General features: G+C 43.8%; 1 protein-coding gene across 1 annotated transcript in view; it reads left to right on the forward strand.

Annotated features, from left to right (window-relative positions):
* Window positions 1–27,470, forward strand: part of SEL1L (SEL1L adaptor subunit of SYVN1 ubiquitin ligase) — a 74,835-nt gene that overhangs the window by 41,811 nt on the left and 5,554 nt on the right. The window contains exons 13-20 of the mRNA XM_075926760.1: window positions 2,685–2,762; window positions 3,875–3,937; window positions 5,307–5,394; window positions 6,371–6,519; window positions 7,819–7,984; window positions 11,595–11,669; window positions 16,001–16,173; window positions 24,001–24,129. Of these exons, the coding sequence (XP_075782875.1) occupies window positions 2,685–2,762; window positions 3,875–3,937; window positions 5,307–5,394; window positions 6,371–6,519; window positions 7,819–7,984; window positions 11,595–11,669; window positions 16,001–16,173; window positions 24,001–24,129 (921 nt within the window). The remainder of the gene's footprint in view (window positions 1–2,684; window positions 2,763–3,874; window positions 3,938–5,306; window positions 5,395–6,370; window positions 6,520–7,818; window positions 7,985–11,594; window positions 11,670–16,000; window positions 16,174–24,000; window positions 24,130–27,470) is intronic.

Genomic DNA, 27,470 nt, shown 5'->3' on the forward strand with positions numbered 1-27,470 from the left:
GGATCAATATGCTAGCTCAACTCTTTTCAGGATGCTAATTGATTAAATAAAATAATTTCCCAAGAAGTCTCCTAATCAACATCATCTTATTGATTAATGAACCATTTATTTTTATAGATGTGTATTTGTATCTTTATGAGTCAGCTATTTAGCACTTAGTCTTCTTTTTTGAGTCCTGTCCCTGTGGGTGCTCCACCTTAGGTGTTTTGGCACCACAGCACTCCTGGCTGGAAGTTTTTTCTAGAAGATTTTTTTTGTTTTGACAGCTAGCTTGCACATGCGCAGAAGCACTACACATGCTAGGCAGCTAATGTGTATGCACAAGATATGATCACCTCAGTTCCTTCTCTGCTGTCACCGGCATTGGTCGGAACCTGCAGTGCGCTCTGCAGATTTCTCCTCAAAGAGACAGCTACTCTTTTCCTTTACTTAGTTAACCTTTTCATTATATTTTTAATACATTTTTACTATCCTTTTAAAAAAAAAAAAAAAAAAAGAATAGTGTCTCCCTCAGACACATATACAGACACGGGCTCCGTACCCTGCACTTACCCTCAGAGGACTCTTCTCTCTTGCGCTGAGGAGTTTCTTTTCCCTCAACTTCAGCTCCAGTCTCCTCACATAAGGTTGAGAGAGGTTTTTTTTTCACGGATTTAAAAAATATTCTTAGTGTTTTTCACAGCATTCTCCTAAGTGGGGGCTCTGCTTTAAATGCTGTTTTATCCTCGTAGGCTGTCAATCATGGTGCCATACTAGCACTTTCAGTGCATACGTTGTCTGGACAATTACAGTGCAGTTTATTGCCCTCAGTGTAAAATTGGCAGCCGGGGCCAGGAGAGCCAAAGTGTTTTTTAGATCAACCTGATCTCCCTCGAACACTCCCTCAGACCAGCGGCGGACCCTGGTCACCCCGCATCCCCGCTATTACTATCACCAGCGGCGATGTCGGATAAGGCAGTTCCCCCTGCTTCAGCTATGAGATCTGCCTCTTCCAAACAGAAGAGAGCACATGTTTCAGCAAACGGAATCCCCTTCCCATAAGACAGGATGATCCCTGAATCCTAAGATAGCTCCACCCCCGCTGGGGTTCCGGACAAGCGCGTACCAGGGCAGCGTTCACCGACAGCATCCTGAGGGTCTGTGCTGGTAAACCCAAGCCTGTCACAGCTGAACAGCACAGGGCTACAGCAGCAGCATCAGTCCTACCAGCACGAAGCTGGTAGGACCGATGATGATTTTATTATCTCTTCAGTGCCTGCGACACCCTTGTTTGGCCCTGATTCCTCCCCCCATTCAGAGGGGTTTTCAATTTCTATGCCTGGCACTTCCGAACCTCCGTTATCTGATGAGGAGGATTAGGCTTCTATCATGACCTCAACTCCTCAGACACTCTATGCTGAGGCACAAATTTCCTCACTTACAACTGACCTTACCACACTGGCAACCTGCACATTGGCTACCACCACCTATGCCAATGCCCCTCACATGGCCCTACTGGGACTCCTGGGAACCTTACAGGGCTCAGTAGCAACAGCATCTCCATGTTGCTCAGTGTTACTCCAGGCTTACATCCACTGTGTCCCTTGACGCTTCAAGGAACCAGATAAACTTCAACCAGCCACTAAATTGGGTTCGGGGACGAGGGAGAATAAGGCTGCAGCGCCACAGAGAGCGAATTCAGGATCGGACGCAGCCTCGGTGCCGGCAAGCACAGCCTCTGCTAAGAAGCCGCCTGTACTGCACCGTTCTTCAACAAAGCCCCGTGAAAAAGCCGCGCGGATGGCAGTGCTTCCGCCGCCTCAAAGGGCTCTACCGGCACCGACATCTCAGCCAGCAACGTTGCACTCCCTTTACTCCCCACAACAAGCAGCTGCTGACAGGAGCGTATCCGCCGCTGTGCCTCCTGCATCAGGAAAAACCCCTCCAGTGCCGTCATCCCTTCAGGTCATATCCCTGTCCGATATATGCAAATTGGCCACCTGGTCCTCTCCTCATACATTTGCTGCTCACTATGCTCTGGACTCATACATGTCCAGAGAAACTGCGTTCGGACATGCAATCCTTACCACGGTCCTAAAGGACATTACACTGTCCAAAGCTCCCATCTCCAGCGGATAAACTGCTTGTAGTCACCTAAGGCGGAGCACCCATAGGGACACTCGGAGGAGAAGGGGGAGGTTGCTCACCCTCTGCAGTAATGGACGTTCTTCTAGATGGGTGTCCCTGTGGGTGCTCCACCACCCACCTTTCCTCCCTCTGCTTCAATATTGTTTCCATACTTTCCCGAGGCAGAGAAGGAACTGAGGTGACCATATCTCGTTCATGCGCAGTAGCCGCCTAGCACATGTAACGCTTCTGTGCATGTACAAGCTAGCTGTCAAAGCCACTGCTAGTAAAATCTTCTGGCCAGGCACACTGTGGCGCCAAAACACCTATGATGGAGCACCCACAGGGACACCCATCCTGAAGAATGTCAGTTACTGCAGAGGGTGAGTAACCCTCTTTTCTTATCTATATATACTAACATTTGCACTAAACAGTAACTTTTTTGTGTATTTCCAAAGACAGTCCATAAAAAAGATGATTTGCACGTGGAAAGTTGGTCAAGGTTCTTCACTTCTCCCATCTAAAACTAATCTATGTCCCTTTATTAATTAACTGTTAGCTGTGCTTTTGTTTCCCAGATGTATTCAGAAGGAAGTGATATTATACCTCAGAGCAATGAGACTGCTCTTCAATATTTCAAGAAAGCTGCTGATATGGTATGTTTTCTTTACTCACGAGTTAGAAATATAAAGGCCATATCTTCTCAAAGTGCTCGTTTCACAGAAGTCTCCCTTTGATTTCATATTTTGTAACTAAAATAGCTAAAAAATCATATGTAAAGTATTTTACAAACACAGACTATTTCATAGTAATAGAGATGTAGCCGTGTTAGTCTAGTATTGCTGAAACAAAAGGCAGGATTATGCAGTACTTTAAAGACTAATAAAATGGTTTATTAGGTGATGATCTTTCGTGGGCTAGACCCACATGATCTGAGGAAGTGGGTCTGGCCCACGAAAGCTCATCACCTAATAAACCATCTTGTTAGTCTTTAAAGTGCTGCATAGACTATTTCATGAGACCTAAACATTAGCTCCTGACCACAGCGCTTCGTAGAGTCTGTTCAGCTCAACAGATGCAATGCTTTTCTTATGACCTGCAACTATTGAATCTGTTTTAGATGTTTAAATACATCTCTAAATTTCCCTTGCAATTTGTGCTTATGTGTGTGGTACTCCCCTACGTGGTTGTGTAGCATAGCTATAAATTGAACTGCTATGGTGTTCTGTCATGGGCTGCAGATTGTGTCTCTTGTCCATGCACTTTAAAAACAACTATTAAAAAATGAGTGGCTCTGTGACACCTTAGAGACTATGAAAAATATACGTATAGTATCATGAGCTTTTGTGGACAAAAACCCACTACTTCTGGCTATTCTAGAGAGGTTGTTGTAACGTAGGGCCCCAAGGCTATTCCTGCACTGGGGCTCCTCCAGCCCTCAGAGTGACTGAAAGCAACTTTAGTAACACCTCCCCTTGGCCTACAAATTCTATGCTGTATCAGAGAGGCACAGCACAGGATCTTGGTTCTAATGAAATCAATGAGGTGATAACAGGATAAAGATAGCACAATAGGCACCAAGGGGAGACCAGCACCTTAATACTTAAATTGGGACTCTGATACTTTAACAGACATTTTAATAAACCCTGTAATCTTCAACAGTATCTATTTACTAGAGAGCATTAAAGGGCATATAAAAGAAAATGGTAAAACTTGTAGCCAGCCCCACCTTTTTCCCCTCCTTAAGTGTTTTTCCCTTTGTTGTCAGGGTAATCCTGTTGGGCAGAGTGGGCTAGGAATGGCTTATCTGTATGGAAGAGGAGTTCCAGTGGTAAGTATGAATAGTATCTTGTCAGTCCTGATTGCCTAGTGGAAAAACCAGTCAATTTCTAAAATACCTGGTTGGTGATAGGCAGAGATAAGTATTAGGTTACATAACCTTCTTTGCTGACTTTTCCTTGATAGGTAGTCATTTTTAGTGCCATGCAATATTGTAGTTGTTCAAATCCTATTGATATAAGTCATGAAAGTAAAACTCAATTACTGAGAAACATAATACCCCAATATTTTCAAATAACTTGAATTATCAGTGTCTATTAAAGATGTTACTAGTCACAGGACTGAAAAACATTCTTAAAGTACAAAATCTAGTATAAAATCCACCTTTATTTTGTCTTGCAATTAGACACAACTATTCCTTTTTATTTCTTGGTTCAAGGACACACAAGTCTATGTATAGATTCTTGTGGAAATTTGCAGGGACAAATATTTACATCAGTTGGCTTAATAGTGATCTTATGTGCAAGATATATCTTCCTGGAGCTCTAGGTATTCAGCTTTATAAACAGATATATTCAAAATTCAGGGTATGTCTATACATTGAGCTAAACTATTTGAAAACTAAATAGTGCAGCTAAGAGATTCTAGAGCTGTTTTCTCTTGAAACGGTATAGTGTATTGATTCCATTTAGCTAAACAAAATGTCTATGCACAGCACTGCAATCAGCTGTTGCCGTCTCAGAACTTTGTGAATATCCATCTTATAGCTGCTAGCATAGGTTTTTGAAGCAGAGGTTTGTTGGAGAACGTATGAAGTATTTTTGGTGATTTCTTGAGTGTCCTAAAAGACTGAGTTAATATCTCCATGTTCTTCACATGCCAACTAGTACTAGGGAATATTCTACCGTGAGGAGTACATGAAAATTGTAGAAACGTAGGCTGGAATGTTATATAGTCAAGAAGTCCCATGCACTGAGGCAGAAGCTAGTATACTTAGTCCACCCCCAACAGTCATTTGTCTAACCGGTCTTAGAAACCTCCAGTGACAGGGATTACGAAACTTCCTTGAAACACTATTCCAGAATTTAACTACCCTTATAGTTAGAATTTTTTCCCTAAATCTCCCTTGCTGCAGACTAAATGGAGTACTTTTTGTACTTCCTGCAACACTCCCAGAATGATAGTAAGCTTATTCACAACTTCATCATATTGTTGTTTTGCACAACAGAACTGTTCTTTGTGTTTTATATGTAACTCTTCTACGTAGCTGAATAAAAAGCATAATGTATTTATTCTCCTATTGTCAGCAAAAATATATCCTATTAGTTTTTTTGGGGCATATAATCCATTTTGATTAGGATATAGCTCCTTAGTGTGCCACCTTACTCAGTTCTATAATGACTGGATCTGTCTTCCTGCAGAATTATGAACTGGCATTAAAGTATTTCCAGAAGGCTGCAGAGCAAGGATGGGTAGATGGACAGCTTCAACTGGGCTCCATGTATTATAGTAAGTGGCTTCAGAATGTTGCATTGAGTATTCATTAGATAGTGCTGGGACAATAGGAATGTGTTTTAACATCTGTGAATCAATATTCTCTTTTTATTACAGGAATTTACATCACCTAGCACAATACAGTAAACTTCCAATAATCCAGCACCTTTAAGACCCAGGGGGTGCCGGATTATCAGATATGCCGGACTATCGGAAGGGGGAGCTATGAGGGGTCTGAGGTGGAGTGCGGGAGATCCGCCCCTCGGCGCTGCGGGACCATCCTGGCAGCACCCCAACTGCTCTGCCCCAGACTTCCCCAAGTCAGCTGCTGCTGAAACTGACCAGCGGCTGACTTCGGGAAGCCCGGGGCAGAGCGGCTGGGGTGCTGCCAGGTTGGTCCCTTAGCACCGCCCCTTGGCGCTGCAGGACCAACCCGGCAGCACCCCAGCTGCTCTGCCCCAGGATTCCTTGAGTCAGCCGCTGGTCAGTTTCAGCAGCGGCTGACTTGGGGGCGCCTGGGGCAGAGCGGCTGGGGTGCTGCCGGGTTGGTTCCGCAGCGCCAAGGGACGGCGCTACGGGACCAACCCGGCAGCACCCCAGCCACTCTGCCCAAGGCATCCCCAAGTCAGTTTCAGCAGCGGCTGAATCGAGGAAGCCAGGGGTGGAGCAACTCCAATTGTCCGGCTGCCCGGAGCACTTCTGGGTTCCAGATGGTGCCGGACCATCAGGAGTGCCAGACCATTGGATGCCGGACCAGTGGAGTTTTACTGTATATAGTAAAACAGTTTTCGTGTTCCTTCAGTTTGAATATTGTAGATCTTACCTGATGGTGTTTTTCTTAACAAACTGCCTTTAGCTACTGTTACTTAATTGCTTATATTAAAAAATGCAAATACTTTATCCTTCATTTTGATTACAGTGCTGCCTTTTAGGATATTGATTTGCAATGTCTGAATAGTGTTGACCACTGATGTGACTTCTTTCTTTGTAGATGGCATTGGAGTGAAGAGAGACTATAAACAAGCTTTGAAATATTTTAATTTGGCCTCCCAGGGTGGTCATATTCTGGCTTTCTATAACCTGGCACAGATGCATGCCACTGGTACTGGGGTAATGAGATCCTGTCATACTGCTGTTGAGGTGAGGCCTTCTCTTTATAAATTTACAACCCTGGTTAATTTGTAGAGCTGCTTAGGAATTTTTTGATGAGATTATTTTTGTGGAAAGTGGTGATTTGTCAAAACAAAACTGTTCATGAGAGGGGTCAGTTTTGGTCTTAAAAATATGAAAAACATCTTGCCTTGATGTTTTTGAAATACAAATTCCAGGGCTTATTGTTTGAAATTGTGTTTTGTTTTTAAATTTATGCTAATTAAAAGTTGGGGCAAACTGAAGCAGTATTGCAATGACTCCAACCAATTTTTTTGAACCTCTTGTGAAAATCTTCAAGATGTTTACTTTGTACCCATACAGGCTAAGTGAATTTTCAAATTCTTAAACGTTCTTGGGACAGAAAAGGGTTTTCCATCCAGTTCTATTAATTTGCATAACTGAGTGAAATTTATTGTGTAAGTAGGCTGCAACTCAAGTTAAAATCTGTGGAGTTGTACACTTCTCCCCTCACCCACTAATGTTGAATTTTGCCTGTTGTTTTTAGACCCTTTGTCACAACATAACTGGATAAATTAACAAGCACCTGTATATTTGATGGCATGATCCCTAGAGTCTATGTCACTCTGGAAGGGAAGGCTGAAAGTGTTGCAATACCATCACTTGAATTGGGGGGAGGGGAAAATGAGGTAATGTTTAATATCAGAGAAAACAATAAAGATGGTAGTCCTCATTTTTTAAAAAACTGAGTTTTCCATCAGGGAAGGGCTTCAAGATTATCTTAAAAACAGAGAGCTAGAAACAGCTTAAAAAATAAAGCTGAGATTCTGAAGTAGCATATGGATTCTGACACAGATTTTGTGGAATATGTGGGTCCTATGCACAAACACATGCAATACAGATAATTTTGAATTCTAAACAGCTCTTTATTAAAAGAAACAAGAAAGCTGGTAACAGTAAAGTTGTAATTTGTCCTTGTGCTGCTTTGCCTGGGACTTGTATTCGCTTCGCTTGGGTTAGCCGCTTATTCGTCACGCTGGCTGACATATGGACCTCCTAGAACAGAGACTGCCTTTTGGAGCTAGAGTTAAACTAAAAAAAACCTAGTGTTTTACTGGTTTATTTTGAGGCTGTTATATTCCTGCTGTAATTTCGTTGTTAAGGGTGTGCTGTTAAGCCTGTTAAGCCATTTAGGTCTGTTTTCTGTGTTTCCTTTTGTTTCCACAATCCTTACTGTCCATTTAAATAAACGTTTATCTCTTCATATTCTTTAAACTATAAGCTTCTGAGGACAGTCATGATAATTGTGTGTTCTCTCTTTTCCTACAGTTATTTAAGAATGTATGTGAACGAGGGCGCTGGTCTGAGAGACTCATGACTGCCTACAATAGTTATAAAGATGGTGATTCAAATGCTGCTGTGGTTCAGTATCTTCTCTTGGCAGAACAAGGCTACGAAGTGGCACAGAGCAATGCTGCTTTCATACTTGATCAGAGTAAGGGGCTGTGCTAATTTGTGTCAAACAGTAGCTCATTGTGGGTTAGTACTGACTGCCTATATTTAACATTCAAAGCATCATCACTAAGCAAGACATACCTAGGATTAAATAGCTGGTCTGAGCTAATAACATTTCTGAAAAAGCAAGAATTCTCCCCCCATCCTGCCTGCCTTGTACACTTAGAAGTTATTACTTCTGTTTCTCTTTTCTTATATAGATATTTTTCTGTTCAGATGTTCATTAACACCCAGAAGTTGGACATACCTCTCTTATGGAAGGAGAGGATAGTGTAGTGAGGCCTAGTTCTTTACTTCTTAGTGAACAGTTCTTATTTTCTAGTCAAGGATAACTGGGTATGACAAGCAGCTGGATGGCTGAGTTCTTTTGTTACACTTAAGAGAACTGCTTAATGATTAAATCAGTCTTTGCTAAAAATGAGTGACCAGAGTAAAGCCAGTTGCAATCAGTAGGGATGTAAAAGGTTAACTGGGAAGCCTTACCCAGTAAGGTTCCGGTTAACTGGTACGAGCTGGAGCAACTCCCTGCCCAGCCCTTTCCCTCCCCACCCTGCTGCAGGTTACACACTGGCAGCTGGCTGCAGAGCCCTCAGTGAAGCCTCCCTGGGAGCAGGGCTGGCAGCAGAGCTGCCTCCCCAGGAGCAGAGTTGGTAGAGGCCCCTGCAGGTCCGGTTCCCGGGGAGGTGGCTTCAAGCTTTATGCTGCAGAGCCCACAATGTGTGTAACTGCTAGAATTTTTAGCTGTTACACCAGGAGTGGGCAATAATTTTTTATAGGGGTGCACTCCAAGAATTTGGAAAGTGGTCACGGGCCACACTCTTCCATGATATTAATGGAGAAGGTGTGGGATCTGGGATGGAGGTTAGGTGTAGAAGAGAACCTGGGGTAAGGGAGGGAGTTTGGGCGAAAGAGGTGGTTGTGACCTTGGGTACTGGGCTGGGGTGCAAGGGGTTAGATTGTGACCTACAGCAAGGAATTGGGGTACCGTAGAGGGGGCAGGAGATTGAGGGGCAGGGTTTTGGGTTGTGAGCTAGGGCAGGAGGGGGCTGTGATCTGGGAGGGGATATGGGTGCAGGAGGTGGGTAGAATTTAGGTTTGTGGAGTTGGGGGGCAGAGAGTTGGGAGAGGTAGGGATTGGGGTACCAGAGGCAGGCGCTGATCAGGAGATTTATCAGCCAGCAGCCCAGCACTTTGCTGCAGCCTATGCAGGGATGGACACGCAAGGGAGGCTGCTTCAGGAATGTGGTCTGTGAATAATTACCAGCCCCGAGGGGAGGGGGCATGACACTTCTTGGCTGCCTGTTATTGAAACAGGCAGCTCCCATTGGCCAGTTTCTGGCCAAAAACCAGCCAATGAGATTGTGTTGGGGGCAGGAGTAGCTCCTAAAGCCTTTCCCCCTCCCCTCAGGACTCACAGATTTTAAAGTGAAACTGCCTGGCATCCGCGTTGCTGAGCGACATGTGAGTGGGTCAAGGCATGCAGAAGGCCTGCCTGGGGCTCTCCACAGCATCCACAGGCCGTATCTGGTGGCTTGGCTAGCTGGATTCAGCCCGTGGGCCATATTTTGCCTAGGCCTGGGTTACACGGTTACATTTTTAACCACATTTTTACATCCCTAGTTATCAGGGCGTATTAGAAGTATAGAGAGGCTGCTTTTTTTTTTGTTTGTTTTAAATCTAGACATTTACCAGATAGCACAAGAACCCAACATTTAAGTTTTGGATATCAAATACAACTGCTATAGGCTTTGTGCAACTAATGTACTAAGCAAGCAAGCCAATTGGCTGCTAGTAGACTTCATAGTTCTTGTATTTTTTCAGAGTCCATTTTAATGTTGCTAAAAGGTGCCATACTGAGTACCTTGATGGCTGCAATATCAAGAGAGACTACAACAGTAGCAGAGCAATTAGGAAGCTTGTTTTGGCAGTATGTACCAATCTTTTTCTAGAAGACAACCCCTCAGAGTAAAAGGGCAAGTTTCCATGGACTCTGAGGCTGCCATTTGAGGTGTCCCTCCTGTGATATGATCACATGTCCATTAGGGACTAGATTGATGCTAATTCATTTTATATGGGGTATCAATTGCTGCCACATAATATTTCAAATGTGAAATCAATAAGTTGAAAGAATTGGAAATAGAATATTAATCTTTCAAACTATGCAGTACCTCCACAGTGCAATGCTATATCAACAAAACCCCAAAATTTCCACATAGATCTGACATGGATTCTAGCACTGCAGACTATGTGTGTAATTTGTTTAGATCCTATCTCGCCAGCCATGTTTGGAGGTTACACACTTTTGAAACTTGTACCCTGAATTAAAATAATGAAAATTATTCAATTCCTGTGTTCAAAAACAGTGCTTTTTGAGGCCAGATTTTTAAATCTGTCCGACTTCCACTGAAAACAATAGGAATTATTGAGTACTAAGATCTTGGGGGTGGAAATAATCTGACTTCTATATTAGATGCCTGCCTACATGGGAGCTAAGATTTTGATATCTAGTTTCATTAAAGTACTCTGGAAAATCTGGCTCCTAAATAATCTGGTTCCTGCATCACACTATTCCAGCCCCTATTAGAGTAACAGCATCTGTTATCAGTAACACAAAATGTCTACAAGAGAAATAAACATTATATTGTAACTTGTGGTGTGTTTTCTAACTTGTGATCCATTCTGCAAAGAAATTATAGTGCTATTATAGTTATTAAAAAGGTAGATTTAGTTGAGTTGATCATTTGCAGAGCACAGAAAGTCTGTGCAGTTGCCTGTCACATACTGTAATAAGAACAGGCTGCTAATGAAGCCTCATTGTTACCATTGCTTGTGGCATTCTGAAGTGGATAGTGACATTTCTTATAGTTTGGGCAGGAGGTGTTCATAAGGATTTTTGGAGTGCTTTAACAGTTTCTATAAAATATTTATATAACAACTTAAAAACTACAGTTAATATTCTTGGTACATCAACTGGCGTATTCCTCTGGAATTTTATTTTGTTTTGTAGTTGGACACAGATGGTTACATAAAAGAATAGTTTTATTGTCTGCGTGAATATAGTTATGCAGTAATCACTTGGGTGTTCCTTGTAAAGTGGGTTTTAGCAGCATGTAAGCGCTATTTGCAGAGCACAGTGAGCTAGATCACCATATCCAGATGAGATGTGTTCAGCACAAGATCTGGAGTGTGGCATATGTCTGCTTCCCTTATCCAAGAATTGAACTGGCCTAAGTTACTCCAGCTAGAGGAATCTAGAGAATGTTGTTCCATTCATGGATTGTTCCTTTGTACCTTAGGTCTACATGGGAACTTTGAAAAGGGCATGGAAAGGGAGGGATAGATGAATCTACAGCACCTTTACATCATGCAAAAATGCTGACCCCTTTGTAGCACAAGAGCAGCACAGAAAGGAAAGAACCAGAGATCAGAATCTGACTCATGATCTCTGATGCACAGCACTTAATCCAGCTCAGCAAAGGATTTTGTAAATGGTGAACATGGACGCTGACATGCGTGCAGTCAGGAAGACAGTATGGAGGTTGTGTGCCCCGTTCCTGAATGACTTAATTAGTTCCTTTGTTTTCCTGCAGAAGAGGCCAGCATAGTAGGAGAGAATGAGACTTATCCCCAAGCCTTGCTGCATTGGAATAGAGCTGCCTCCCAAGGTGAGTCATCTTCAATGACAACAATTTTATTTTGAGCACCTGGTTTGGTTTCATTATCTTTAGGATATTAGTTTTCTCCTTTGGAATAAAAAGTGCAGTATCCACAGAACAGTTATATTCTGGGTCGTTTCTAGACCAAAGTATTTTGCTGTCTGTTCAGGACTTACTCTTTATCTAGTTTGATATATACGAAGTAGCTCACAGACTACTTGACTCTTGTGGGGATTAGAAGACATTCAATGACTTGCAGCTCAGTAGTCTTACACTTGTCACCTACCTTATAGCCATTTCTATTAGGAAGACTACAACTCCCAGTGATTTCCCTTCTAAATCTCTTCTTTGAAGGATTTATAATTATTTTGACAATAATCAAAGTATTCTAATCTGTCTCAAATCTGTTAAATAGTCCTTTATTTGAATGCACATAAAAGCTCACTGGTTTGGAGTACATCTCTTGAGGGTCATGTTTTCCTACAGCTAAAAGAACAGATTTAATTTCCACAAATCTGTTTTACTGGCCAGTGGCCAAGATTAGAGGAAATCCTGGTGCTGAGAGAGAGACTGTGTGAGAAGGAAAAGGCAAGTATTAAAGATTATTTTAGATGGCACATTGTACCAAGCATATATTAGTTTAACTATCTGTGAACTGATCCTTGGAGTTCATAGGATCCTTCAAGTTCATAATGCTTGGTGTAAGCATTAACAGTGAAATATGTAGGCTCGCTGGAATTCCAGATTCAAATCCCTACAAGCTTGAGTCAGCCTTCCATTCTTTCAAGCTAGAATGCCATGCAGCTAACTATGATGACAGTCTCTGGAAAGGGCCCTTATAAACTGAAGCACTGTCTGCACAGTGTAGTCACTGACCATCCAAAGAGATTTACTTGTGTGTGCTTGGGGAAACTTTCCTCTCCACATCAAATATGCTCTGTAGTGCTTACCTAGTGCCCTTCATCCCCAAAATAGGTGTTCTTCAAAATAGGTGTTCTTAGAGAGAAAAGGTGGGTGAGGTAAAATACCTTTTAGTGGACTAACTGCTATTGGTGAAAGACAAGGTTTTACGCTTCAGTAAAATACTGCCTCACCACTTTGTCTCTCCAGTATCCTGAGACTGACACAGCTAAAATACACAACATATGATGATACCATTGGTGGTTCCATTTGTGAGACATTTGGGGAGCCTTCAGGATGAAAGGCCTTGTATAAATACACTTTTTTTTCAGGATAAAAACTTCAGTTACCACTCAAACTCCCATTGCAAAGTATGAAATTATACCTGGGGCTTAAACAACTTAATATTGAAGTGACAATTCCAAATTATCTGTCTCAATATTGACTTCCTTTTTTAAGACTAGCTAGAAGCATTGTCTACAGGTTTGCTATCAGTTGTTATAAACAATGCACTTCTATTTGACTACTTAGACCTTCGCCCTTTGGCAGTGTGCCCCAATTACAGCCATCAGTGGCCAACCACCAGCCTGGCACAAAAGTTAAATCACAGTTAAAATATGACTAAACTGTGTTGATACAACATATTCTAATTCAGACAGGAGTAAGCTCCACCATTCCAAATTGCCTTTTCTGAATAAGGGTTTGCACAGATGCAGCTTATGTCACAAATGAGTCAAACAGACAAGCTTGCAGAGTAGACAGGGCCTATGTTGGCTTAGTTAAGTAGAGGCTGTGAAAAATTTCACCCCTTATGCTATGTACTTAGCTGCATCTACCATGAAGGTGAGGTTGACCTATGTTGATGAAGAATTCTTCCATGGCCTGGCTGTTGGCTCTGGGAAAAGTGCATTTACTACAGCAATGGAAATCACCTTCTGTTGCTGTAGGTAGTATTTAGGCTACAATGGTACAAAAGTGTAGTTGCATCTGTGCTGCAGTAGCATTTATAGTGTAGACATGCCAAAAGTCTTTAAGCATGTGGCACAGCTCTACATTGTTGGCTCCAACAAAACACTGGAAATGTGGAAAAATCGATGTATGAAAAGGACTAACACATCAATCCATTTGGCAGTTATTTTTTTGAGAGAATTGAAACTGCAATGAGCTCAAACTGTGAAAGTGAAATGAGCTCAAACTAAAGGGTAACAAGAAAACTTTATGTAAATATATTAGAAGCAAGAGGAAGACCAAGGACAGGATAGACCCATTGCTCAGTGAGGAAACAGTAACTGGAAATTTGGAAATGGCAGAGGTGCTTAACGACGACTTCGTTTCAGTCTTCACCAAGAAGTCTGATGAAGGAATGCCTAACATAATGAATATTAGTGGGAATTGGGTAGGTTTACAAGATAAAATTAAAAAAAGAAAAGTTAAAAATCACTTAGAAAAGTTAGATATCTGCAAGTCACCAGAGCCTGATGAAATGCATTCTAGAGTACTCAAGGAGCTGATAGAAGAGGTAGCTGAGCCTTTAGCTATCATCTTTGAAAAATCATGGAAGACAGGAGAGATTCCAGAAGACTGGAGAAGGGCAAATATAGTACTCATCTATAAAAAGGGAAATAAGACTAACCCAGGAAACTACAGACCAGTAGTTTAACTTCTGTGCCAGGAAAGATAATGGAGCAAGTAATTAAGGAATTCTTCTGCAAACACCTGGAAGATAAAGAATGGATCATGTCAAACCAATCTGATAGCTTTCTTTAGTAGGATAACAAGTCTTGTGGCTAAGGGAGAAGCGGTAAACGTGGTATACCTAGTCTTTATTGAGGCATTTGATATGGTCTCGCATGATTTTCTTATCAATGAAATGGACAAGTGTAACTTAGATGGGGCAGCTATGGTGTGGGTGCATGAGTGGCTGGATAGCTGTTCTCAGCGAGTGGTTATTGACGGTTCACAAGCCTGCTGGAGTGGCATAATGGGTGGGGTTCCATGGGGGGGGGTCTGTTTTGGGGCCGATTCTGTTCAGTGTCTTCGTCAACGATTTAGATATTGGCATAGAGAGTACGCTTATTAAGTATGAAGCTGGGGGGGGGGGTTGCATCTGTTGTGGAGGATAGGATCATAATTCAAAACGATCTGGACAAACTGGAGAAATGGTCCGGGGTAAATAGGATGAAGTTTAATAAAGACAAATGCAAAGTACTCCACGTAGAAAGGAACAATCAATTTCACACATACAGAATGGGAAGTGATTGTCTAGGAAGGAGTACTGCAGAAGGGAATCTAGGGGTTATAGTGGACCACAAGCTAAATATGAGTCAACAATATGACACTGTTGCAAAAAAAGCAAACATGAATCTGGGATGCATTAACAGGAGTGTTATGATCAAGATACGAGAAGTCATTCTTCCACTTTACTGTGTGCTGATCAGGCCTCAATTGGAGTCTTGTGTCCAGTTCTGGGCACCACATTTCTAGAAAGATGTAGAGAAACTGGAGAAGGTCCAGAGAAGAGCAACAAGAATGATTAAAGGTCTAGGGAACATGACCTATAAAGGAAGACTGAAAGAATTGGACTTGTTTATTTTGGAAAGGAGAAGACTGAGCGGGGACATGATAACAGTTTTCAGGTATCGAAAATGGTGTTACAAGGAGAGGGGAGAAAAATTGTTCTCCTCAGCCTCTGAGGATAAGACAAGAAGCAATGGGCTTAAACTGCAGCAAGGGAACATTAGGAAAAACTTCCTAACTGTCAGGGTGGTCAAACACTGGAATAACTTGCCTAGGGAGATTGTGGAATCTCCATTTCTGGAGATATTGACGAGCAGGTTATATAGACATCTATTAGGGATGGTCTAGATGGTACTGGGTCCTGCCATAAGGGCAGGAGACTGGACTCAATGATCTCTTGAGGTCCCTTCCAGTTCTAGTGTACTATGATTCTATGATGCTATTTTTTCCCCCTTAGCAAGCTGGGGAGGAGGGAGGGAGTATATTTTTAAATTAGCCAGTATAAGGACACAGTAAGGTAAAATATCTAAGAAAAAAAATTGCAAGTAAAAGGGTACTCATGCCATTATTCGACACCTGAACGTATTGTATAGCTTTCCGAGCATCTTCAGTTTGTCTTAAACGGCAGTTATTTTGCGGATACTACTGTGAATATGGAACTTATCCCTTAATCATTTTACTACTGTGAACTCTTACATGAAAGCAGGACAGTTCAGCTGCTGATGTTCTTATGAACACCTTAGGAATAAAAGATTGTGTTCTCATTATGCAAAAAGAAAAATAAAGCAAATGATGTGATGTCTAAGACATACTGAAATTAAATGCTTTACTAGAAATCATCAGTGCATCCTTAAATGAAACTGAAAGCACACTGCACATATCTCACTTGTCTCTTACACTTGTACTGTCTTTTCTCTAATTAGGTTACACTGTTGCTAGAATTAAGCTTGGAGATTACCATTTCTATGGCTTTGGTACTGATGTTGATTATGAAACTGCATTTATTCACTACCGCCTGGCATCAGAGCAGCAGCATAGTGCCCAAGCCATGTTTAACCTGGGATACATGCATGAGAAAGGACTGGGCATCAAACAGGTGAGCACAATAATTGTTATGAGTAATTGGTTCTATTCAAAGTATTATTAATAAATATATTTGTATTACAGTAATATCTACAATCCTCGACTGAGATCAGTCCTTGCTGTAGTAGGTACTATATGCTAGCTTTATAAAAGACAGTCCCTGTTTCTAGGTATGTCTACACAGCAAAATTATTTCAAAATAACAGCTGTTATTTTGAAATGACTTTACCAGCATCTACACAGCCAAACCGCTATTTCGAAATTAAATCAAAATAGCGGAGGGCTTATTTCAAAATTGGTAAACCTCATTCCACGAGGTATAGCGCTAATTTCGAAATTGCTATTTCGAAATAAGCGCTGTGTAGATGCTTATTTCGAAATAAGGGGCCTCCAGCCCTTCCCAGGGTGCCCTGGTGGCCATTCTGGGCACAACCAAGAAAACTCCTCTCCCTCTCCCCTCCTCGGAGCCCTTAAAGGCGTAGACTCTGGCCATAGTGCCTGTGCCAGCCCCAAGCCTGCCAGCCCAGAGCCAGCAGTTGCGGCACCTGACCAAGTGGCCCCAGCATGAACCAGGCAGCCACTGCCAGCCATCCCTCCACCGCTCCCCAGGACCAGTGTGCCAGCTCCCAGGAGCCTGCCAGGGGCCAGAAAAGGCGGGCGCCTGCCTGGTCCAGTGCAGAGATCAGGGACCTAATTCTGGTTTGGGGGGGATGCCTCCAATGTTCATGATCTCTGCACTAAATGGAGGAATGCAACCGTCTACAGACGTATGGCTGCCAGCCTCGCCACGAAAGACCTCATGTGAACCCAGCAGCAGGTTCGCATGAAAATAAAGGAGCTGCAGCAGGCGTATGCCAGGGCCACAGGGGGGCAGTGCCCAATCAGGGGCAGACCCAGACACCTGCCCCTATTTTGATGCATCCTAGGGGGGGCCAGACGGTCCGTGCCCCTTAGGTGGTCATTGACCCTGGGGCAGAGCTTGCTGCCTCCTGCTATTCCAGCCCCTGCTGCCTCTCCAGCTATCGCTCCTCCTCCCACTCCTTCTCCCACTCCCGCTTCTTTCTCCCCACGCTCCCCACACCCCAGGGATGCCGAGGCCCCTACACCCGAGGTGCTGGGAGACAGTTGGGCTGGCAAGATCCCTAACCCTGAGCTCTGAGCTTCTTCTATCACTTCCTCCCCTTGCCTCCCCCTGCCAGCTCCCTCCTCCCAGGTTTCCCCCTCCCCTCTCCCACCCTCCCTCTTCACCTCTCCCACTTTCTTTCCCCAGTCTCACCTCAGTTTCATTTCCCTGCACCTCAGTTTTGTTCAATAAAGAGGCTTTGTTCTAATGAACACGTGTTTTATTGTACAGCAGGAAGGGGAGTAAGGGAGGGGTAAGTGGAAGGACATGAGAGAGGAATGAGGCACAAGCCCCCAGTGGGGCACACCAGGGAGACTGTTACTGCCTGAAAAACATGCTGCCAGGCTCACAGCAACACATCCAGGAGAAGCACCAGAGTGCCCAGGGGTGGCTCCGGCTCCATGCTGCAGAGTGCTGTGGTGTCCTGAGTGAAGACAACCAGAGCATGCAGAGAAAAAAATGCTTTGCTGTCCTCAGCGAGGTAGGCAAGAAAACAGGGAAACCTTAGAACCGGCTGTCCGGGGATGTCCCTTTAAGCGCAAGTCTCGGATACCTTGTGTGGCTGCTGCCTGAGGCTAACTTCTGACCTGATGCCCTGCCAGAACCGGTTCTGGCCAGCCTTAAATACGATTCAGCATCCACTCAGTGTGGACGCGCTATTTTGAAATAGCAAAGCGCTATTTCGAAATGCATTTTCTGTCTAGACACATTATTTCAAAATAAGCTATTTCAAAATAAGATATTTTGAAATAACGCGGTAATGTAGACATACCTTCAGAGTGCCTACAATACGAATAAACCAGACTGACAAAGGGTAGAAGGAAATATCATTATCCCTATTTTGCAAATGGGGAACTGAAGCACGGAGAAAATGACTTTGACTTAAAGTTGGAAAATGTCTATGACAGAGGCAGGAATTGAACCCCAATCTTCTGGGCTAACATGTCCAAATCTTCCTAGGGGATTTAAGAAGAAATAATTAGGTGTGAAGATCCTTTAGACATTTTTTAAATATCAGTCCAGAATGCCTATCAGTGCTTTAACCATAAGATTATCCTTCCACTCAGACATCATGTTCAGATGTTCTGGAGAATAGGAATGTAAGCAATTAATTGACTATGGGACTCTGTTCCGGGCACAAGGATTGTTAGGAAGAGATGGGATCCACCTAACAAAGAGAGGAAGGAGCTCCGGGCACAAGGATTGTTAGGAAGAGATGGAATCCACCTAACAAAGAGAGGAAGGAGTGTCTTCGCGGGCAGGTTTGCAAACCTAGTGAAGAGGGCTTTAAACTAGGTTCGTTGGGGGACGATGACCAAAACCCTGAGGGGAGTGGAAAAGTCGGATACTAGGAAGAAATGCAAAGAGGAACGAGCAAGAAAGGAGGACCCCTGATTCGAATGGAGAAGATAGGGTGATCAACTGGTTATCTGAGGTGTTTGTACACTAATGCGAGAAGCCTGGGCAACAAACAGGAAGAACTGGAGGCCCTGGCCCAGTCCAAGAAATATGATTTTAATTGGGGTAACAGAGAATTGGTGGGATCACTCGCATGACTGGAGCGCTGTCATGGAAGGGTATAGACTGTTCAGGAAGAACAGGCAGGGGAGAAAAGGAGGAGGAGTTGCACTATATGTAAGAGAGCACTATGATTGCTCAGAACTCCAGTATATAGAGGGACAAAAACCTGTTGAGAGTCTATGAGTTAAGTTTAGAGGTGCAAACAACAGCAGTGATGTTGTGGTCAGTGTCTACTACAGGCCACCAAATCAGGTGGATGAGGTACATGAGGCTTTCTTCAGACAACTGAGAGAAGCTTCCAAATTGCAGGCCCTGGTTCTCGCAGGGGACTTTAATCACCCTGACATCTGTTGGGAGACCAATATGGCAGTACACAGGCAATCCAGGAAGTTTTTGGAGAATGTTGGGGATAACTTCTTGGTACAAGTGCTGAAGGATCCAACCAGGAGCCATGCGCAGCTTGACCTTCTGCTCACAAACAGGGAGGAACTAATAGGGGAAGTAGAGGTAGGTGACAACCTGGGAAGCAGTGATCATGAGATGGTAGATTTCAGGATCCTGACTAAAGGAAGAAAAGAGAGTAGTAAAATATACACCTTGGACTTTAGACAAGCAGGTTTTGACTCCCTCCGAGACCTGATAGGCAGAATCCCCTGGGATTCTAACATGAAGGGGAAAGGAGTCCAGGACAACTGGCAGTATTTTAAAGAAGCCTTATTGAAGGCACAAAAAGAAACCATCCCAATGCGTAGCAAGAGAGGTAAACATGGTAGGAGACCGGATTGGCTTACAGGGGAAATCCTTCGTGAACTTAAGCACAAAAAGGAAGCTTACAAAATGTGGCAACTTGGACAAATGACCAGGGAGGGGTATAAATGTATAGCTCAAGAATACCGGGGGGTTATCAGGAAGGCGAAAGCACAATTATAATTGCGACTGGAAAAGGATGTGAAGGATAAGAAAGGTTTCTACAGGCATGTTAACAAGAAGAAGGTGATCAGAGAGGGTGTGGGGCCCCTACTGGATGAAGGAGGTAACCTAGTGACAGATGATGTGGGGAAAGCTGAAGTACTCAATGCTTTCTTTGCCTCTGTATTCACGGAGAAGGTCGGCTCCTGGACTAATGCACTAAGTGACGCAAGATGGAATGAAGATGGACAGCCCTTGGTGGGTAAAGAACAGGTTAGGAACTATTTAGAAAAGCTAAATGTACACAAATCCATGGGTCTGGACTTAATGCATCCGAGGGTACAGAGAGAGTTGGCAAATGTCATTGAGGAGCCTTTGATCATTATCTTTGAAAAGACATGGAGATCGGGAGAGATCCCGGATGACTGGAAAAAGGCAAATGTAATGCCCATCTTCAAAAAAGGGAAGAAGGACGATCTAGGGAACTATAGGCCAATCAGTCTTACCTCGATCCCTGAAAAAAATCATGGAAGGGATCCTTAAGGAATACATTTTGACACTTGGAAGAGAGGAAAGTTATCAGGAATAGTCAGCATGGATTCACAAAGGGCAAGTCGTGCCTGACCAGTCTGATTAGTTTCTATGATGAGGTAACTGGCTCTGTGGACATGGGAAAGTCAACGGATGTGATATACCATGACTTTAGCAAGAATTTTGATACGGTCTCCCACAATATTATTGCCAGCAAGTTAAGGGAATGTGGATTGGATAAATGGACGGTAAGATGGATAAAAAGCTGGCTAGAAGGCTGGGCCCAGTGGGTAGTGATCAACGGCTCGGTGTCAGGATGGTGGTCGGTTTCTATCTGAGTGCCCCAAGGTTCGGTTCTAGGATCGGTTTTGTTCAATATCTTTATTAATGGCCTGGATGAGGGGATGGATTGCACCCTCAGCAAGTTTGCAGATGACACTAAGCTAGGGGGAGAGGTAGATACGCTTGAGGGCAGAGATAGGATCCAGAGTGACTTAGACATATTGGAGGATTGGGCCACAAGAAATCTGATGAGGTTCAACAAGGACAAGTGCAGAGTCCTGTACTTGGGACAGAAGAATCCCAAGCATTGTTACAGGCTGGGGACCAACCAGCTAAATAACAGTTCTGCAGAAAAGGACCTAGGGGTTACAGTAGATGAGAAGCTGGATTTGAGTCACCAGTGTGTCCTTGTAGCCAAGAAGGCTAATGGCATATTAGGTTGCATTAAGAGGAGCATTGCCAGCAGATCCAGAGATGTCATTATTCCCCTTTATTCAGCTCTGGTGAGGCCACATCTGGAGTATTTGTGTCCAGTTCTTGGCCCCCCACTACAAAAAGCATGTGGATGCATTGGAGAGGGTCCAGCTGAGGGCAACCAAAATGATTAGGGGGCTGGAGCATATGACCTATGAGGAGAGGCTGAGGGAGTTGGGTCTGTTTAGTCTGCAGAAGCGAAGAGTGAGGGGGGATTTGATAGCAGCCTTCAACTTCCTGAAGGGAGGTTCCAAAGAGGATGGAGAGAGGCTGTTCTCAGTAGTGACAGATGACAGAACAAGGAGCAATGGTCCCAAGTTGTGGTGGGAGAGGTCCATGTTGGATATTAGGAAAAACTATTTCACTAGGAGACTGGTGAAGCACTGGAATGGGTTACCTAAGGAAGTAGTGGAGTCTCCAATCCCTAGAGGTGTTTAAGTCTCGGCTTGACAAAGCCCTGTCCGGGTTGATTTAGTGGGGATTGACCCTACCTAGAGCAGGGGGCTGGACTTGATGACCTTCTGAGGTCTCTTCCAGCTCTGTGGTTCTATGATTCTATGACTAGTCAACTATCTGATAAACAAAAGCTTATTGGATAGTCGACATATTAGTCAACTAGTCACTCCCCCCTTTGCTGCCTCTATCACAAAGAGGCAGCAAGAGGGGAAGAGGAGAGGGTGCTGGGGGGAGCCAACTTAAAAGCCAGTTCCCTCCAGCTCTATGGGATGGGGCAGGGGTGTGGCAGCAAACTTCCTCTTTGAAATATACAAGAGGCTCTTATACATTTCAAAGATTGAAATGCTTTGGAGCCTGGGGACAGCCTGGAGTTCCCCACTGACCCCGGGCATCATGCAGGCACTTCCACTTTGAAATGTACAAGAACCCAGTGGCTCTTACTACATTTAAAATGCAGAGCCACAGCGCGGGTGGCTCTGGAACCCGCATGAGCCAGGAGTGCTCAGTCCTGGCTCAAGTCAGCTCCTCTGAAACTGCCTCCACTGCGGCTCTGCAGAGACACTTATCAGCTAATCATACAATTGACACAAATTGCGTCGACTATACAGTTAGCTAGGTAATTGCATTTTAACATTCTTAGTCACAACCCCCTCCTTTACCCAAACTCCCTCTCAGACCTCACAACATCTCCTGCACCCCAGTCCCTTACCCAGTGTGCCCTTTTGCACCAACCTCCATCTTACACATCGCATCTCCTCTACAGAGAAGTGCAACCCTTGACCACTTTCCAAAATCTTGGAGTGGCTCCCCGCCCGCCAAAAATTATTGCCCACTCCTGATCTAAAGGAACATGGAAATCATAGATCTTTTTTGGTCTAGTAAACATCAGCCCCTTTCTCTATTTTATGTAATGTGTAGTAAAGAATATGTGTATGTAAAAACTGCTCAGAATTCACATGCATCATTATAGGAGCATTAGTAGCAATCTTTCTCTGTGTTGCCTAATATTTTTCATCTAGAAAGGATTCTTGAGAACTTTTATTTAAGAAGCTGTCATCTCCTTTGTTTGCTGCAGGTCTTTGAAATCCAGTGTACACTCAAGCAGAAGTGCTTGATTTTTTTTTCTTTTGTTTTACAGCCCCCTGTCCTCCCAACCTCCGTGAAATTTGCTCAAATTTCTCCAGGAGAAAACTTTTTAAAAATCACTTTCTCTTCTCTTTCTTGGATTCCTCATAAAACTTTTGGCAGAAGGCTATTGCCAAAACAGCAGCAGACAATATACAGAACACCTGGGTGGGAAGGAACCAGGCCGTGTCCTTAGCAGTCCTGTTTCCCACGATGGGAACATTGCATAGAGCAGGGGACCCCTACTTCTGCAGGGGGGAAAGAAGGGAGCCAAGCCACACTCCATCTCATCAACCCTAGTGCATGGCTCTATCAACCTGTATCACCCTCACCCTCCCAAAAAAAATCCCCTCCCTTTGATGGCAGCAGTCTCCTGTTGTAAGCTATTATCCTTAGTCCTGTAACTCTAATAGAAATCTGTGGTGCAGTGCTAAAGATTCAGAGTTCAAACTATGATGATGGGAGAAGGCGGTGAAACGCAGATTGATCTAGATGTACACTTTTTTCAATCTTTCTTTAACATATACACACACAAAGCCAGGAAATTATATGCAAAAACCTGTTGTTTAGGTTGGCAAGTCAAGCCATTGAAACTTAAGAAATGCCAGATTAGCGATTGTCTGTGCTATTTTCATTCTCCCACCTTCTGCATGTACATTACTAGAAGACTTCTATCCAGCATTGCCCAGGTGCTTCAGGGCAGGGGGCTGGTGATGTGGGGAGTACAGGAGTCATGATGGGGGAGTTGAGCAGGGGCTCAAGGCATGGGGCTGCAGATATAGGGGGTATGACAGTGAGGATTGTGGGGAAGGGGGGGGATGAAAAGTTATGAAAGTGGCCCAACATTTCCCATTATAAGATGCTGTTTTGAGTTGCTTGTAACTTTATGCTAGTGTAACCATTCATGGAGAACTTTTTCATGTTTGATGTGTCCCTCAAGCTGACTGCTTTGTAGAAAATTTCAGCCCAATGAGTCAACAAGAATGAGGATTCCATCAGATCAGTCTGCTATAGAAGAGTCTGTGAAAGGGTATTTTAAAATTAAGACTTCCACGCTACTTTGCAAAGTTCTCTGGGTGTATTAAAACACATTGATTGAACAGCCACGTTTACGTCAATTGAAACAGTTTTACTCTCGCACAGTTATAAACCTAGTATGAAGGCAATGGAGTAGCACAGATCTTAATGAAGAAACAAAGCTTCCCACAAAACAATTCTTCCTTTGAAGAGTGGTTTTTAATGAATGAGCATTATTGGGTCTTAATCTAGCAGGTAAAGTTGTGTCTCATTAGTTTATAGCATAAAAACTCCTTTTGGTATCAAAAGCTCCTAGCCTTGAAGTAACTGCCAACTTAAATACCTTCATTTTGTTTGGGTTTCTTCAGAAATAGATTACAATGTATTGTATATTAATTACAGGATATTCACCTTGCAAAACGCTTCTATGACATGGCAGCCGAAGCCAGCCCAGATGCTCAAGTTCCTGTCTTCCTAGCACTCTGTAAACTTGGGATTGTATATTCCTTGCAGTATGTACAAGAAACCAATGTAAGTAATGCAGATTCTTAAGAAGTGATCCGTAACTCTGGAACTGCCATAGAAGTGGAAGCAAAGCATGACCCAAACTCTGTACCTTTTTAAAATAAGCTTTTCTACACTGTCTTGTTTCCTTCTATTTAACAAAGGAAATGGAAAGGACTAAAGTATCAGTCCTTTGAAACTGTGTAGGATATGCTCATTTTATCCTAATAATTAGAAAGGCAAAGGCACAAAACAAGCTCAATCTAGTAGAGCAGTGGTCTCCAACCTTTTTACACCGACGATCACTTTTTAAATCTCAGAACAGGTAAAGATCTACCTCCCCGCCCCTTCCTTGAAGCCCCGCCCTCTCTATTCTCCTCCTGTCCATCACTTGCTATCCCCCGCCCTTACTTACACACTCTGATAAACAGTTTATATATTTCATAATTTAAAAATAAACTTAAAATCACGTGTTTATAGTTATGAAATAAATGGTCTGTTTTTTATTCATGCTATTTAAATCTAAAATGAAGCATTTATAATTATACATTTTGTGGGGGCAGAGTTCTGCGGCTGGGGGCAGGGGAGAGGGAACAGGGTGCTGGGAGGGCAGAGGACAGGGTTCTGCAGCAGGGGACAGGGTGCCAGTGGGGACAGAGTTTGGGGAGTGGGGATAGGAATGGGGACAGAGTTCTGTAGCTGGGGACAGCGTTCAGGGAGTGGGGACAGGAATGGGGACAGAGTTCTGTAGCTGGGGTCAGAGGAGTGGGGTCTGAGGAGGGGCAAAGCCAGCACATACCTCCTCTGGGCCCGACCCCTCCGCCTCCTCCCCCACCCCCCCCTGCAGCACGGGGAAACCCCGCTCGTGCCTGCCCTGGGGCCAAACCCCCCATCCACAGCCCAGCCCAGCCCATCCTCTCCTTCCCCTCTCCTCTCGCAGCACGGCCAATCCCCATGGGCACCTGCCCCGTGGCCAAACTCCCCTCCCACGGCACGGCCAACCCCTCCCACAGCACAGTCAACCCCCGCGTGCGCCTACCCCAGGGCCAAACCCCCCTCCCGTGTCATGGCCCGGCCCAGCCCAGCCAACTCCCTCCCCTCCCACAGCGCAGCCAAACCCCGGGGCCGACCCCCACTACCAAGGCGCAGGGAAACCCCTGCGCTCAACTCTCCCCTCCGGCGCCAGCGGTGCAGGGAAGCCTCCGCACTCCTCCTTCAGAGCCAACGCCTCCTCCCTCAGCATGCAACAGAGCTCTGGGAGGGGAGCAGCCCGCGCACTTCCGGAACCCCCCGGAAGTGACGTGGGCTTCAGACAGGACTTCCGTCCACCCCGCGGGAAGCCTGCACTTCGCTAGAAGTAGGTAGTGGGGCTTCTCGGGGGTGGGGGAAAAATGGGGGGTGGGGTTGCCCGAATGCCTCGCGATCGACCAGTTGGTGACCACGGTAGTAGAGACATAAAGGGTAACAAGAAGACATTCTATAAATATATTAGAAGCAAGAGGAAGACCAAGGGCATTGTATGCCCATTGCTCAGTGAAGAGGAGAAACAATAACAGGAAACTTGGAAATGGCAGAGATGCTTAATAACTTCTTTGTTTTGGTTTTCACCAAGAAGTTTGATGATGAAGGGATGCCTAAGATAGTGAATGTTAGTGGAAATGGGTAGGTGAAGAAGATAAAATAAAAAAGAGCAAGTTAAAAGAATACTTAGGAAAAAATAGATGTCTTCAAGTCAACAGGGCCTGATGGAATGCATCCTATAATACTCAAGGAGCTGATAGAGGAAGTATCTGAGCCGGTAGCTATCATTGAAAAATCATGGAAGTTGGGAGGGATTCCAGAAGACTAGAGAAGGGTAAATATAGTGCCCATCTATAAAAAGGGAAATAAGAACAACCTAGAAAACTACAGACCAGTCAGTTTAACTTCTGTGCCAGGAAAAATAACAGAGCAAGTAATTAAGGAATTCATCTACAAACATCTGGAAGAAAATAAGGTGATAGGTAACAGCCAGCATGGATTTGTAAAGAACAAATCATGTCAAACCAATCTGATAGCTTTCTTTGATAGGATAACAAGTCTTGCGGATAAGGGAGAAGCAGCGGACGTGATATATGTAGACTTTAATAAGGCATTTGATATGGTCTCGCACTACCTTCTTATCAATAAAGTAAGCAAATACTTTAGATGGGGCTACTATAAGGTGGGTGCGTAACTGGCTGGATAGCCGTTTTCAGAGAGTGGTTATTAATGGTTCACAATCATGCTGGAAGGGCATAACAAGTAGGGATCCTCAGGGGTCTGTTTACAGACTGGTTCTATTCAATGTCTTCATCAACTATTTAAATGATGACAGAGAGAGTGTGCTTATTAAGTTTGCAGATGATACCAAGCTGGGAGGGACTGCAAGTGCTTTGGAGAATAGGGTCAAAATTTCAAATGATTTGGACAAACTGGAGAAATGATCTGGGGTAAATAGGATGAAGTTTAATAAGGACAAATGCAAAGTACTCCACTTAGGAAGGAACAGTCCATTTCACACATACAGAATGAGAAGTGACTGTATAAGAAGGAATACTGCAGAAAGGGATCTAGGGGTCATAGTGAACCACAAGCTAAATATGAGACAACAGTGTGACACTGTTGCAAAAAAGGAAACATGATTCTGGGATGCATTAACAGGAATGTTGTGAGCAAGACACGAGAAGTCATTCTTTTGCTGTGCTCTGCATTGATTAGGCCTGGAATATTGTGTCCAGTTCTGGACACCACATTTCAAGAAAAATGTGGAGAAATTGGAGAAGATCCAGAGAAGAGTAACAAAAATTATTATAGGTCTAGAAAACATGAGCTTGAGGGAAAGCTGAAGGAATTGGGCGTGTTTAGTTTGGAAAAGAGATGACGGAGAGAGGACATGATAGTGGTTTTCAAGTATCTATAACGGAGTCACAGGGAGGAGGAGGAGAAAATTGTTCTCCTTAGCCTCTGAGGATAGAAGAAGCAACGGGCTTAAACTGCAGCAAGGGAGGTTTAGGTTGGAAATACTTCCAATAAATCAGGGTGGTTAAACGCTGGAATAAATTGCCTAGAGAGGTTGTGGAATCTCCATCACTGGAGATATTTAAGAACAGGTTATACAGACATCTATTAAGAATGATCTAAATAATGTTTAGTCCTGTCGTGAGGACCGGAAACTAGACTCAATCTCTCAAAGTTCCTTCCAGTTCTAGTATGCTATGATTAATCCCCCAGTCAGTGTTCTTGAAAGAGTGCCAGAGAAAGAGTACATCTTTCAGAAGAACATTCCTGTCCCACAATTTGACAACCTTGTGCATGTGAGCAAGTTTCCCCAGAATTAAGTTTACCAT

Source organism: Pelodiscus sinensis, chromosome 4 (assembly GCF_049634645.1).
Source record: "Pelodiscus sinensis isolate JC-2024 chromosome 4, ASM4963464v1, whole genome shotgun sequence".
Classification (NCBI taxonomy): domain Eukaryota; kingdom Metazoa; phylum Chordata; order Testudines; family Trionychidae; genus Pelodiscus; species Pelodiscus sinensis.